Source organism: Mytilus edulis, chromosome 11 (assembly GCF_963676685.1).
Source record: "Mytilus edulis chromosome 11, xbMytEdul2.2, whole genome shotgun sequence".
Taxonomy (NCBI): Eukaryota; Metazoa; Mollusca; class Bivalvia; order Mytilida; family Mytilidae; genus Mytilus; species Mytilus edulis.
In genome coordinates, this window is record NC_092354.1 from 65,559,789 (window position 1) to 65,576,785 (window position 16,997).

General features: G+C 31.4%; 1 protein-coding gene across 8 annotated transcripts in view; it reads right to left on the reverse strand.

Annotated features, from left to right (window-relative positions):
* Nucleotides 1-11,947: 11,947 nt before the first annotated feature.
* Nucleotides 11,948-16,997, reverse strand: part of LOC139496087 (protein prune homolog 2-like) — a 101,022-nt gene continuing 95,972 nt past the window's right edge. For 6 of the 8 annotated variants that reach the window (XM_071284540.1, XM_071284538.1, XM_071284542.1 and 3 more), the window contains 4 exons: nt 16,617-16,748; nt 16,014-16,100; nt 15,337-15,435; nt 12,763-13,022 (listed from right to left, as the gene is read on the reverse strand). In XM_071284540.1, coding sequence (XP_071140641.1) covers nt 12,887-13,022; nt 15,337-15,435; nt 16,014-16,100; nt 16,617-16,748 — 454 coding nt within the window. In that variant the 3' untranslated portion in view covers nt 12,763-12,886. Of the gene's footprint in view, nt 13,023-14,293; nt 14,394-15,336; nt 15,436-16,013; nt 16,101-16,616; nt 16,749-16,997 lie in introns of all 8 variants that reach the window. The other 2 variants (XM_071284541.1, XM_071284539.1) reach the window with 1 other exon arrangement.

The window sequence follows — 16,997 nt, forward strand, 5'->3', positions numbered from 1 at the left end:
TGTCCCGCTTCAGGTTAAAGTTTTTGGTCGAGGTAGTTTTTGATGAAGTTGAAGTCTAATCAACTTGAAACTTAGACCCCGTTCACACTAGGACATTTTTATCGATTTAAACTAGACCGGTTCACTTTGGATCGGTTTAAGGCTAATGTGAACGCATTGAATCGATCTTCAATCGGTCTAAACTAAAACACCAAAAGAGGTACTTTAGTTTGAATCGATCTAAAGTAAACCGATCTTACTTTAGATGTGAACGCAGAATTCGGTTTAAACTAGTACGATTGAATCGAAAATAACTTATGCGCATGTATAGCGGCAAGACTATCTCAGAGGTTCGTTGTTTAGCCCATATTTCTCTGTTAAAAGACCTTTAAAACAAACTGTAAACATGTTGTCTTCACTATAGCATAGATTTGCGAAATCTGTGTCTTCTTTTCTTATGTTGATTTTTTTTCTTTACAGGAACCGCAGTATTTCCGGCGTCGTGTTGTAACTTCGTTGCTACAGTTATTTTGTTCAAAATTAAAGAAAACTGCAATAACACCAGTATCAAAATTTTAAATTGTAATTCAAGAGAAACAATAACTTTATCCAATTTTTTTTCCCAAGTGTGTGTATCAGTGTATCAGCACATGAATTTGATAAATCAGTTCTATTTATATACAGTGTTTACAGTTTTACGGACAAAAAGGTTAGATCGATTGCGTTTTTAATTGTAGTGTGAACGCAGTGGTTCATATTAGACCGATAGAGATCGATATGATTAAAGATAATGTGAACGCTAACTGGTTTTATTTAGATCGATTCAAATTAGATCGATAAAAAAAAATGCTAGTGTGAACAGGGTCTTAGTATATATGTTCTGTATGATATGATCTTTCTAATTTTAATTCCAAATTAGAGATTTAACCCCATTTTCATGGTCCACTGAACATAGAAAATGATAGTGCGGATGGGGCATCCGTGTACTGGGGACACATTCTTGTTTACAAAATATTTTAAGAAGTTATTAAAATTTAAAAAACTTTAACCACAGAGTGAATGTATTGTATCCTGGCATTTATATGTAAAATATGGAAAAATTAATTCGTTTTATTTACAAAATTTACTTCTAGATACTATCTTATGAGAATAAACAAGCTTCTGTCCAAGTGTGGTAGAAATCCAAGATAGTTTAGAAAGTTATTAAAATTTCAAAAACCCCGTAAAAACCGTTCAGTTAACCACAGAGTGAATATTTGTAGACGCCACCGCCGACGACAGAATGTAGGATCACTATGTCTCTCTTTTGCGACAAAACTCGCATGCTCGACAAAAATCGTCGTTGACGCACATATTTTGATTTTCGAAACAAATAATATGTACTCGTTTAACACATGACATTGGTAGAATCTCTATGTCCGTACTGTGCTATAATTTGGATAATGCATATGTGACATGTCTTCAAGAAAAGAAATTGGAGGAGAAATTGGTGTTTTTGGGGGGTTTTCTTTGGGGGGGGGGGGGGATTTAGTTCTGTTTCCGTAATATTACAAATTTAGGTACATCGCTCCTCGGTTCATCTTCATCTATACATGTATAAGTGTATTATTGATGGAAAGAAAGGCAATTAATCTATACTCAATAACCTTTTCAGTTATGATTTTTCATACACCGATTTAAAAGTACACTAAACCACGGGTGTCATTCGGTTTAACGAGAGAAATGATCGTGAAAGAATATCTAACGGCGGTCAAGTATTGAGAGATGATCGTGAAAGCTCTGGTAACGGATCGTGAAAGACATTTCATGTAAATTCTAGTTTAGAATCTTTGAAAAAATCGCTTAATTTTCAAAACGCGGAACAAATCCGAACAAAAAATTATGTCTGTCAAAATGGTTTAACTTCCTCATCATAACTGTGAAATAAGATAAAGAAAATATGCAGTACTTTATGAAAAAACACAAAAGGCGCAAATCATGTCTATGAAATTAATTACAAATAACACGCTTTATGTACCTAGAATGGTCATATTTCAGTTTATTATGATACATTTGAAATTTAATCTTTGGTGTATCTGATTGTACAGTGAAATTAAAGTCTGTTCTTCCCTTAAAAGCATAAATTTGTATATGAAAACCTTAAATTTGTTGAATTTCCATCAAACTGGATCGTGAAAGATCAGGCAACGCATTATTTTGATCGTGAAAGATAATACGTGATCAGATTTAATACTAGTAATCAGAAATCTGTATTTCTTTTACCATTTGATAAACCTGCAACTGGTTGAAGCCTGTAACTATTTTGATAAAGATGAACATTAAAACTATTATTTTTTTCTATTCAACACATTACCTCGAAAGTAAAAAAACAACAACTAAAAACGCGTCTAAATGAGTGTGAAAGATTCAGCTCTAAGAATCGGTCAAGTGCAATTCAGGCAGACCGACACTATTTAGCCAATAATATGGATATGCAATGTTTAAACCAAAATGATATCCATCAAACAAAAAATTACAGCAAAACAGCATCTTTCATGAGTAATTTGAGATTGAACGATAACCAACATTTTGTGCAACACCACTTCCTTAAGTTCTTTGTATACAACGCAGATGTGGATTGATTTAACTATATACTACAGACTATAGAATACCAGAGCGCAAATGCTGGAATGTCTCTACTGTTTTACTTATGATCATATATTTGTTGAACGTCTATAATATCAAGGGTTTTACTAGAAGTGTCAAATGCGCTTAAGATTGTCAATGGTTCATAAAAAGAGTTCAAGGTCAGAATACCATGCCATACAGATCTCTACAAATATCCTGTACACCAAATAAATGTGTTCCGATTCTTACAGTGCATTAGAAACTGACAAAAGTAAACGTTATGCTTGGCCAATTAATTCTGAACATAAGGTCAAAAGTATATGAACCCTGACCGACAGCCAGACATAGACATCTTACTATCATGCAATATATCAAATACAATTGAAGTCATCAATGATCATGGTCATATATGAAACATGCAGACAGACATGTACACCATACACGAAATACCTTGGCGCTATAGCATACAGGTATATATCAAAAAGGCTAAACAACATAAAACGAACATGATGCATGATAATGAGTTAGATGTTATTTGAAACCTTGCAGAAGTCGAAAATGTACACCTTACAATCATAACAACAAACAGTTATTCTAAAGCTTAATGAATCCGCGATACGGACTTGACCACAACATGAATCTTCATCCATGAAATGAGGCAAATTCGGGGTCAGGTGAATCATGTCTGACGGACATGTAGTTTATAGGATCCAATATACAAAATGTGGGTATCCTATAACTCGTGATAAGTGAGTACTTCACATGACAATAAAAAGCTTCATCCAACAATCGTACAACTATTTTATAATTCATTTTCTGAAAATATTAATACTTTGAAATGCTTCAAACTATTTAGGATGTTGACCTATCTAGCTTTTCTCAATACCAATAACAAATATTAATTATGATATACATGTAATTGAAGAATAATTTGAACATCTTCATAACATCAGATCTTTCACGATCCTTTTCACGATCTTCAAAAAAGCGGTACGTGATCTTTCACGATCCGAAAATTCCATTTTTGTGTAAATGATTCTTTATTTACCAAGTTTCAGATTATGTTTATACAAAATAACTATGAGGACCATTTGATTAATTCAAATAGAGTGCCCTTATTCGGATAAAAGTTGTTTTTCTAGTTGAATTTGTGAAAAAAATCATGTTTGTTTACATTTTTTATGTCATTGAAATGTCGAGAAGCAATCTGCCTTTTGTTGTTTTGTAATAACTATGTACTTTTAAAACTGGATATTCTCACATACTGATCATAATGTTGAACCATTTTGACAGACAGCTTTACTTTGTCGTTAATTTGTTTGTGTAATTAATTAAATTAGAATATTTATTGACCTTTCATATGTCTTCTCGATTAAATGTCTTTCACGATCCGTTACTAGAACTTTCACGATCGTTTCTCAATACTTGACCGCCGTTAAATATTCTTTCACGATCATTTCTCTCGTTTAATCGAATGACACCCGTGTAAACGGAACCAAAACTGTAGGATATGTAGGTTATATGTCAATAAGACAGCAATCGAACGACAAAATAAGCTCAGGACATCTACAGGACAACAAAATGTAGTTTTCGACAATAGATAGGTGTCTTCACAATATGTCAATTTCTAAATCGTCACTAATTTATATAAAAATTGTTAATAAATTTAACAGAAACGATAAAAAAAATCTAGCATTAAATCGCAATTGTACAAATAATTTAACAATTAAAACATTGAAACATAAAAATTTCAGAAAAAAATTACTTGGGCCCTATTGAAAAAAATAGACTTCAAGAAATGAGAAATTATGATACAAGCATTGTGAAAGCCTGCAAAAGTAGTTAAAAACAACAATAATCCATGTATTGAATCTTTAGAAGTGAAAAAAAAACCTTAAAAAAGAAAAACAAACATTAGAAAACCAATAAGGTCTTTCCTCACGTAGGAAAAAGATCTTAATGAGGTTACTTGCAGCCATATTCGTATATAGAAAACATCAATATACGCGTATATGACAGTAATATACGCGCATATGTATCTGGTTATACCAAGGAATTGTATATTTAAGAATTGAATGCTTTTTTTTTGTAAATTTATTGGGGTGTAAAAGCGTTGACCGAAGTACATTTTGTATGAAGCGCGGAAGCGTTTCATTCTAAAAATGTGCGCACGGTCAACGCTTTTACAACCCTATAAAGTTACAAAAAGAAGCATTCAATACTTACAAGGACGTATATTAGATATACGTCCTTGATACTTATAATTACATTTTTAGCCGTATGATCATGAAAACACGAATTTTATATATTTTTTTATTTAATTCATCTGTACACTTTATTGTTGGACCACGTGTTATCATGAATAAAAAGTTGTATTGAGCAATGCAACTGCTTACGGAATAACACGTGATGTGCAGTTAGCCAATCAGAATGAAGTATTATAATGAAACATACATCTAATGTAATTATTTAAATATACAATTCCTTGGTTATACAAACGCGTATGAAATTAAATACGCGTATGAAATTATATACGCGTATGAAATTATATACGCGTATGAAATTATATACCGTATAATATAATCGCGCAAATGACATGAACGGCCACTCATAGTCGTCATAATTCTGTGAAATAGATATTCCATATACGTGATGGTGTTCGTTGAATTTCGAAGGGATGATTTCAACTTTAATACCACTAAGTATTCTTGTACAGTTACTTAAAACTATCGGAATACGTTAAGTATGGGAGTTATTGATCTGAAACGTATTTCACCATCCCCCCATTTGTGCCTAAATATTGTCTTGAAGAAACAGAAACTTTGCATAGCAACAATAATCAGCAGGACACAATCTACAAATAAGTCCACATATCAGTCTATTTCTTCAAAACAGTGTTATATCTGCGAAAATTCGAATACATGGCATGCTTTATATATAAAGTATTACATTATTACAGAATGTGCGTTCCTGTAACGACCAACGCTATTTTTTGGCAAAACAAATAGTGTTCATTATGGTAAGATTTAGGAAAATGTTAAGTATAAATAAAAATTTATAGGTTTTAAAGTATAAGATAATATGAAATTTCCTTTGTGTAAATTATGCTGACAAAAGGACATAGATCGACCATATCAAAATCGAATTATTGCAGCACCCACACCACATATAAAAATGCAACGGCTTCTGGCAAATGTCTTGCAAGATGTCCAAAGTCGGATTTCGCCGCTTTTTACAAATAAACTGTCGTTTGCGACGTTATTTATTGAAAATTTAGATTTGTTGCATGCTAAATAGTGCTATTTCGTAGTTTTACTTTAACTCTACAAAACAGCTACAAACTTTTTGATGATTTGCGTAGTCAAAACGACTTCGTTTTCAAAGAAATGTTTGTCCACTGCATGGACGATTTTCATACGTTTTCAACGTTGTCGATTCGGGACGCTATTTATGGTGCATCATTTGTATACATTTCCTTAGATAGAATTTTCTATATAGTCAGATACTATATATCAACAAGACCACAAAGTATAAAAAGAAGTTCAGATGATTGGGGTTGTTCGTTTAGATGAGGTTCTTAAGTGGTGAAAAAGTTGCGTGTTACAAGAGGATAAAAAAATCATCTTTTACAAATTTTCAAATTCGGGAAGCGTAAAACTGCGATTTTTTTTATTTCTCTGCAATAAGATTCATATGTATAGAACATTAAAGTGAAAATAAAATTGGGCCTGAAGCCTGGCTATATACCTCTCCACATCATACAAAGCTTGTAAACATATGAGATGAATATAATTAACCTTTTTTTCTGATAATCGTTTCACTTCTTAATCTAGTTGTTCCGTTATTAAAGAAAGTCGAAGTGAATTTTATAAGCAAGACCCGTTTAACTTGTAATTACCGACAAACTTTTTTAATTAAAGCAAAATATATATCTTATTCCTTTTCGGATCTAAATGGGGAAACATTGCATTTTATTACGTATTAAATCAATTGGTCTCTGGTAGAGAATTTTCTCATTGACACTCATCATACCGTATATATCTTCTCATTTCATATAGACTTATGCATTACCCAAATACTATATATTTTGTTGTTTGATGCTTACGTTACTTTCAGTGGGAAATATTTCATGTATATTCAGTACAACCAAACATTAAGACGTATCCATATTGATGTGTAAACAATAATTGCTTGAAATCAAGGATTTGTATAGTAAGAATATACAAATCCTTGTTGAAATCAATAACAGATAAATAAAAACTTTAAAAAGAAAAGCATTCATAAGACAAGATCCGAAAATAGAATACCGTAGATAGTATTTTCCCTCAAATTACGATTTTTACCCTTTTGTGGTTTAAACAAAAACTTTGGAATATAGAGACAATTATAAACAGAAAATATGGTCAGCAATACAAGGTCAACAAAAAAGGGATTTTAATTTTGAATACTAGTCTTGTCTACTTTTTGGAGAGTGACCATACTCGAAGATGCACATATATTGACACCTGCTCTTTAGAGCCTCTTGTTATGTTTTGAATTTGATTTGCTCTTTGTCAATCTTCCATTTTAAAGGTTAACAATTTTGTAACATTTGGGTTTCCAACTGTTGCTTTGATTTTATGGGGAGTCTTTTGTAGACAAAATAGGTGTCTTGCAGTGGCGGATCCAGAAATTTTCATAAGTGGGGGCCCGGCCCGCTCCAGTCACGCTTCAGTGATTCCCTATATAAGCAACAATTTTTTTTCCCCCAACCCTGCCCCACCTAAATCCGCCTCTGTGACTTGCAGACTCAATTTTAAGCCTGAAATTTTCATTTGTCAAAATTTTTTTTTATTTATTGGCTTTTTATTCTGTATTCTTTGCCCATTGTCATCTATTATGAACCTCCCATTATCATCTACTATGAACCTCCCATTATCATCTATTATGAACCTCCCATTATCATCTATTATGAACCTCCCATTTTCATCAAAAAGCCATTTAGTTCGTTGAATTGTCAAACATGATCGAACATGCTGAGAGGTCTCCAGTGCTTTACTGAGTATGATTGTGTTGAAAAACCCTGAGATTAGATTTTACAGGAATCACATAAACATAACATTCAACAATACCCATGAAAGTGGAGGTTATATGGATCCTGTCAGACAGTCATGGACATCATGCAATGATTTATGCAAGTTGATTTATATAACATGTATACAGTTCACCTCAAACTATATGAATCGTTTATAACCATAAAAACTCTGCAGGATTATAGTAATTGGATATCAAGGTCATATTAATCCTGTCATAATTCCATCTCAGTGGCAGATCTAGCCATTTAAGAAAGGGGGGGTTCTAACTATATGTTCCCATTCAAATGCATTAATCGGCCCAAAAAAGGGGGTTCCAACCCCTGGACCCCCCCCTGGATCTGCCAATGCATCTCTACACCTTACACTCATTCTATACACCACATTTAATTGTAAAACTAACTACAAAAGCTTTTATCTAAGTCGTTTGAACTCAGGTGATAAGTTGTCTCATTTGTAATCTCACCACATCTCCTTTTTTTGCATTAGGCCAAATAAAACAGTATGTGTGGTTCCAGTTACATCTGAAAAAAAGTTAGGATAGGTAGGTAGGGTTTTTTTTAATTTTTTTTTTTTACATTGAGTCTATGGGAGCATCATTCTGACTTTAACAGTGCTTAATGAAAAATGACAATAAAATCTTTAGGGTAGGCCAATTTCAAGACGAAAAAGTAGGGAAGGTAGGGTCACTGGAACCACACATATATTTTTATTTGGCCTTACATGTACCACACAGACTTTAAATTGACTATTGAGCCCTAAAATAAACAGTGAAAATGTTAAGTAATGAAATAAACATCCTTAAATATGGTAGCCCAAAATCCTGCTAAGTATTAGAGCTTTGTCTAAAACAGTCTGAGAGATGTTGCATTCACAAAATATCATTGCTGTAGCATAGTCTCCCCAAAAGTGGCACAAGTCTCATAACTCTCTAAAAATTGGCTTATTCAGAACTATAGTATGATGATGCCAAACTAGCCTTCTATGAACTGGATCTGTTAAGTCAGAACTATGGTATAATAATGACAAACTAGCCTCTATGAACTGGATCTGTTAAGTCAGAACTATGGTATAATGATGCCAAACTAGCCTTCTATTAAACTGGATCTGTAAGTCATCATTATAATTTATGAACCAAAGATCAGCTTTAAATCAACAAGGATTACAAAAAAGGAAGTAACAAGAGCAATTTTCCTGAAGTTCAACTCTGTAATTCCAAGAAAATACATGGTTATCCAGAATGAAATACAAACTCACCTTTATATACCAAACACCATATCAATCTCGGGTCACACCCGCAGAATACGGGTCAGTTGACAGGTATGTAAAAGTGTTCATGCAAAATTATCGATAAAAGTTTTGAATACGTCAAAATATTTCGTATACCTTATTCAATGAAAATCACAAAACTTTACACCCGTGAAAATAACCCGCTATGCCGTCCATGTTATTAGTAGAGATAACATAAATCTAACCTTGTTTTGTGATACAGGAATAAATAGGACAAAACCAGATCACAATTTTCTTATAATGTAAAGAAGTAGGAATATATAATAACAAAATACTGTAAGAATCAACAGATATTTATTTAACAAATATTCAATAACAATTTACATGATAGAGCACCTATAAAACTCTTGATTAAATTACATTTATATAATTAATTGGGTTAAAATCAAACCTTATTCACTGTAACTCTTCATATATGTTTAAGATATTTGCTGTAAAGAAGAAATTTCCTTTTTAATTCAATGAAATCTGTGTAAACTAGAAATTTTTCTAACCACAATTCATCAATGGGACAATACAGTAAGTCAAATAGGAGGAATACAAAGGTTTCTCGGTATGAATAAATTTTTCAAATCAAAATTAAAGACATGACAAAATTCAATAAACAAATGGGTTTATAACTCAGTTTTTTTTTATGGAAATAAGTTTCCAGACAATTTTCCCATTTAGAACTGACTTAAATTCTTTGTTTCAATTTTGTCCATAATTATACCTTTGAAAAACAATATTTTCTCAAAAGTTACTTCCCATTGGTTGACATGAGTTGTCTTTCTTGGAATTGGGAAGTATTTTTCATTTTTATGCAAATGGAACAAAAAAATACAGTTTGACCTGGATTATTATGTTACAGAAGTTCAGTTTTACACAGGTTAAATGACTGAATAAAATTCATTGCATGCTCTGATAGAGGTGGTCAGTTTGGACATGATTTCAGTTTAAACAGATTTCAGTGATTTGTCAAACAAACTATTTTCTGTAACAACAAACAAAATTATAAAGATTATAACCAACACTATTGCACTTAGCCAGTTCTATGATAGATATTTACCATATGTATATAAAGTTTATATCAACTTTGATGTTGAAATCCTTGAAAAAGGTTTAGGCAAACCCTTTTTCAATTCAGGTTCTTGTAATAATATGGAAAAACAATTCCATATGGAATAATGATTTTCATATATGAATATAATATAAAAGTATTTATCTCAATAAGTAAACACACAAACAAGGAATAAGCCTATATGACAATCTGGCATGTGAAATCATGATTTACATTTTAAAAATATATTTCAAGATTAAAATTAAAAGATATATAATAATGAATTAAAATAAAATTGTGATTCATAACAACAAAAGTCACAAAAATAATCATATAAGAAAATTTGCTAGATACTATTTATTGGGGAAGTAGTTTCAAGACCGGCAAGACAAAATTCACAGAGGAAATGGGTTCCTGACCTCAGTTAAAAGAAAATCCCATAATGCACTTTTTTGGACAAGGGCTTTGATGTTTAGCTTTTCCTAGCATGAATGAGTCAAGTAGTTTATATATTTTATATGTAATTTTGATATTAAGTTTTTGTATTTAATGTCATCTTACAGCTTTTAAAACTCATTAACCCTTTCCTCCATAATGACGCCTTTTTGACGCCACCCCCTTTACTCCATAATGATGCCTTTCGACGTCTGTGTAGTGCCTCAGCTGAAACGTATTACCTAGGATAAAACTTCATCAGACTTTAAAAAAAATGTATCTAATATAAAAAGGATATTCATGAGAACATCTGACTGGAATTTCATTGATGAAATATTTGTTTTCGCAATGCATTAATACTTTAAACCTGATGATTGTTTTTTATTGAAAAAATCCTATGCGAATCAAGTATGTAAAAAAAAAAAAATTCCATGGAGGAAAGGGGAAATTATTAAACAAAAATATTTATGTTTGCTTGATATATATTTCTTTAATATCTAACCTACAATGCAATGAAATTTTAGAACATGTTTTTTTGAAGTTCATTTAATCAATATCTAATTTGCAAAGCAGTAAAAATTTTGACAGATGTTTTGAAACATATTGAATCTAAGGGTCAATTTTACACTGCAATCATGATATAGTAATCTATACTGTCATTTCATATATATAATTATTTTACAGTATTTAATTTTAATTGGTTATATTCATAAAGGTTAAGATAATATTTATAGTTCATAAATTTCAAACATATTTCGAGTTACTGAATATGCCAAACAAGGGAGATAATAACAGGAATTTGTCTCTTTTTTTTATAGATATGATCATAATGCTTAGTGTTCTGATCTATATCAGAGGGAAGAAAATTTAAGCATTTAAGGATGTACTTAGGTGAGGTTTTGGAATTGGTGTCAAATGTTCGGACTCCTTGGTGTTTTTCCATACAATACAATGTAAAATATTTTGCACCAAAACACCAATTTTTTTTTTCATAGAAGACTTAATAGCTCATGAAAGGTTATTTACCAAAATTTTAGAAGATTCTTAATTTTCTTTCTTTTGTTTTGAGACCTAATAATACCAATGCAAATATAAGGTAAAAGTCAGAGTCATTTTTAAAATCTCAAATATCTCGAAAAGGAGGTCCATGACCTATCAATATTTTTAGCTTATTATACCCCACACAACGAAGTTGCGAAGGGTATAATGTTTTTGACCCGTCCGTCCGTCAGTCCGTCCGTCCGTCCGTCAGTCCGTCCGTCCGTCCGTCCGTCCGTCAGTCCGTCCGTCAGTCCGTCCGTTAGTCCTGTTTCTTGTCATCGCAACTCCTCTCAAACCACACAACAGAATTTCACAAAACTTTTTTATATGAAAAGGACATACTATGTAGATGTGTATATTGACAGGAAATTATTATTCAGTATTTTTTCTTATACATTTTTTTTTCTTATACTTACTTATTTAATTTCTCCAATGACAATGTGGGGACGTGGGGTATGTGAGCGTGCTCACTAAGGTTCTTTAATTTTTATCCTTAATTGATGCTCTACCAGCTTATAGTATCAATTTTAACTTCTTAATTTATTAATTTTCACCTAACCTCACCTAAGTACATCCTTAATAAAACATCTTTGTCATAAATAAACTGAAATCATCATCTAATTCAATTCCCAAACAATATCTGTGTATATCATATATCAATTGAAAGACAAAAAATCAGTGCTTTCAAGCAAAAGGTTGCAGCTAAGCAAACAATAGTTTTTAATTTAAATTATCGAGAACAAGCAGTCTATGTCTTACAGAACCTAAATTTGCTCACACAATTCATCTCATAACCTTCAAGCTACTGAGGAAATATCTTCGAAGACATAATGTTCATTAGTTCCTGAGAAAAGTGTCATCAACATATTCAAAAATTAAAGTATCTCCAAACAGGAAGAACGTCTTGGACAAATTTGAAAATCACTCATATGTTACAACTCATCACTGTCAAGCTGCTGACCATTCATGAAAGTGTAAAAAAAGTCTTAAGAAAAGTGTGATGAAAAGATGTGGTGCTAAGAAAATGTGTGCAAAAATTATTAGATGTTGAAAAAAAAAACAGCTTGAAGCACATGAGTTAACTTTAAAATAACTCTAGGATGATTGATAATTTCATTTAGAGTAAATAAATAGATGGATAAAATTTGAATTGAATTTGCCTTCTGATTAATTTGGTTCTGGGGTAACACATATCTACAGCAGTATTATATTCATGTATCTTTCTCTATATTGATGCAGAAAATGTTTGTTTTCATAAATGGTATGTTTCAGTTAAAAATTACAAACAAATATATCTAATAAAAATTTTCATTTCACTCAAAATGTCACTAATCATTCAGTTTTAAAACAAGATCACAATAACAATCGAAAGAATGTGTAATAAAATGTGTGAAAATATTATAAATTATACAAATTAAAATAGTTATTTCTTTTTCTTTGCTTTTTCTTTCTTTGCCTCCAGTTTCAATTGTTTCTCTTCTTCCTTTCTTTGTTTCTTCTCCTCACGGGTTTCCTTCTGATCGAGATAATTTGGATTCTTCTTAAGGAGCTCTTCAACACTAAAATCACACATAAAATATAAATATGTAAATGCGGTACATTTGTAGTATAATAGAGCCATATTTATATAATCTTTTTTTAAATACCTTGGTCTCATGTATAAATGTTTTAGGTCCCAACATGCACCCTCTATTCTCTGATTTACCCCATTCTTCTTAAACTCTTATTGTTGCAATTCTCATCCAGTACCATTATAGGCTTCATTATTTTTTTTTTAATTTACATTATTTTTGTTGTTTTATGTAATCCTATTGCTTGTTTTCACAAAAGGTAATTGAGTGCCATATTTTGTGCAAATAAACATTTCTTTGCTTACCTAGTTGCACTGTATACAAATGTGTGGTGGTTACCTTTGTAAAACAATGTATGCACATGTGCCCACGGTATTTTTTTGGTAGGGGTGTGCCATTTTTGCCTCAAAAAACGTACCCATTTTAATATAACATTCACTGAAATTCAGTACCTATAGTTATATAATTATGTAGATCATACCCTTTTTACAATGTATACATGTGTAATACTTTTTTTCAATGTATACATGTGCAGTACTTGCCTTACAATATGTACACATTAGTTGTGCATACCTATTTACAATGTGTGTACATGTGTTGTTCTTACCTTTTTAAAATGTGTGTACCTGTGCAGTTCTTACCTATTAACAATGTGTGTACCTGTGCTGTTCTTACCTTTTTAAAATGTGTGTACCTGTGTTGTGCGAATGTAGGACAGAAAGTCACAGGACAAAAAGTCACAGACAAAAAGTCACGGACAAAAAGTCACAGGACAAAAAGTCACAATTCATTTTTTCTGAATATTTTCCTTGAATAAAAAACACTTATTTCTACAAAAATATTTTTGTATTTTTCTTGAACTATTGTATATAAACCAACATTGTAAACAAAATTTATCCAAAAAATATCAAAGATGATCAAATAATTGTTAAAAAAACAAAATGTCAATGTGGCTTTGCACTTAAATGGCTTCATGGTGCCAAGAAATATACCCTTTGCATGATTAAAATTAAATAAATCTTCATTTTTTAAGTATAATGACACATTTCCTACACTTTAATATGAATATATGTATTAAAAAGTAAATATTTCAAGATATTTCTCTTATATATTCAAATAATTGTCAACAAACTATTTGTGACTTTTTGTCCTATCAAATTTGTGACTTTATGTCCTGTGACTTTTTGTCCTGTGACTTTCTGTCCGTTTACCATGTTGTGCTTACCTATTGACAATGTGTATACATGTGCAGTGCTTACCTTTTTACGACTGTGCCTGTGCTGTATTCAGGAAGGAGTGTGAGGAGTAGAGGAAGAGGAAGAGTGAGCAGGGGAACGATGCTGAAGCAGGCTGTCATACCTTCAATTAATCAAAATAATTCATTAGAATATAAACAATTTCAGTCAAAATTTTGCGCCAGTCCCAAGTCAGAGAGCCTCTGGCCTTTGGAGACCTTTGTTAGTCTTATATGTGTTTTAAATTTAGTTCATTTATTTGTTTTCAGTTTAGTGTAACATCCATTTTCACTGAACTAGTACACATTTTTGTTTAGGGGCCAGCTGAAGCCCACCTCTGAGTGCCGGATTCCTTAAATATCAGCTGATTCCCTAACCAATAAAAACTGTTGAGTGCATATTTTTACAGAAAATGAAAGATTTTTCAATCAGATGTTATGCCATTAATTATGATAATGAACTATTTTATACATTTTATTGATAATTGCAAAACCAACTTATTTTGGCAAACAAATCATTAACCCTACTTTCGGAATACAAAATTTATGTAAATACGTTATCATGAATTTGTTGAACTGAAATCTACTCTTATATAAATAAATTAATTTATCCTGAAATCATATATATCATCCCTTTATCTCTCTTCCATGATGAGCAACTGGTAGTGTTGATATTTCTCTTTGCGAACCAGTTCATTTTGAGGTCCTCTATGCCTTCCATGTTTAAAACTATGTTGATTTCTTTGAAACATCAGATGATCAGAGACAATGATTTATATTTTAATAACTAAAGTTTCAAGTGGTGAGTGTAAATTTCAGAATAAAAACAATATTTGTACATTGATGGAAAATATAAAATTTATTGGTAGAGTATATAAAGATACAAATTGATAAAAATTAATGACAATGATTCAGATGTAAATTGTTACATCTCTGTAATATTTGAAAACCTTGTTGCTATACTACTTTTTCATTGGCTTGGTCAAATGTGCTTGTGGTTTGTGAAAACTGCCCTAATGGAAGGATAAGATGATTACCTAATGTAAAGATTGTGTGTGAAAAACTTACTTTTTAACTTCATCTGGGATGTATATATAGTCAACAGGGACTATATTGGACAAGTCTTGCAATGTTCGCACAAACTTTAACTTGGAACTAAATTTTGAGCTGAAAAAAAATAAATATTATATAATATTTTAAAAATATGGTTTTATCTTTCTTTTTACATTAAATCTGCATTGGCGGATCTAGGGGGAGGGTTCCAGGGGGTTGGAACCCCCTTTTTTTTTGGCCAATCAATGCATTTGAAAGGGAGCATATAGTTGGAACCCCCCCTTTACTCTGGGTTGGGAACCCCCTTTTTAAAATGGCTGGATCTGCCACTAAATCCAATACAAAATTAGCACTTCTTTGAACATTTTAATTGAGGTTCTTAACCCATGAATATTAAGGAATCCACATTGAAAAATTAACATAAATATTGTAAATAGGATAGACATTTTCTATTCAAATTAGACCCTTACAAGATCTCCAAGAAACGCTCACTGACAGAACTTTATTCATAAAGCTGTTGTCGTAATTAAGCTTGATCAAAGTCATTTACACTTTTATAATTTGTAATTTATCTAAGAAATTATCTTCCTTCTACTAAGCCATCTCATGTCTTTTCATATTCTAAGATTATTTTGTCTTTGTGCCTTTGGGATGCAGTCTCATAAACATTTTACATTTATCATGTGACTTACCTAATAAATGGTTTTGTCATCAAGACGATTGTCCTCAGCCACAATGTAGGGTGTATCAGTAATAAACCTTTTAAGTTTTTCTTTAATCTACAAAATATATATAGTTATATACAGATCTGCATTGATAAGGGACGACATCAAAAGATCGATGTAGGATAAAAAACTTAAATCAAATAGTTTGGGGTGGGGGGGTCAACATTGCTGCAAGTTTTGTTGATCTAAAATCGATTTTACATATATCCCTATTGGTCTATAAATTTTTCCCAAATTAAGTTAAGAAGGGGGTGAAGGGGTCAGTGAACAAACTATGTGAATTAAGTTTTTTATCCTTCATTGAACTTTTGATGTCGTCCCTAAGTTTTTTGTTGGTGATATTCCCAAACCAAATAGTGTTTCTATTCCTGAAGTCCTAGCAATTTTGTTTCACATTCAAATTCTATTATGAGAAGCGATGTGATATTCACCAAGCAAATCTAAACTCAAACTCTAAAACATGAATATAGTAAACTTGGTAAAAACTTCAATGAATTGGGTAAAGTTTCTAAACAGTGCATTTTTTCAATAAAAATTTCAAACAGATGAATTAAAGTAATGAAAGTTTACCTTCTGTCTATCATTTGATAACATTTTTTAAGCCAACCAAAACTTGGCATTTGTCTCCTGGGTGTGGCACCATGGAAATACACAATCATATAATCTTCTGCTACTAACAATTCTAAGGTACTTATCACATATCTGAAATACATAGAAATTAAAGTCAGACAAATAATTTTTGAAAAGCTTCCAATTCGAAATAAAATCATGCATCATAATTTCTTACCATGATTTTTAAGGTATAAAGTCATACAGCTCATACTCATTACATTAAACTCAGATTTAAAAAAAATATTTGAACATGAGACGATTTGATTTATCTCCCTTTAAACATGTCTCATAATTTTCACCTTTCATTTCTTAAATCAATGTAACGTAGTCAATGCTTTA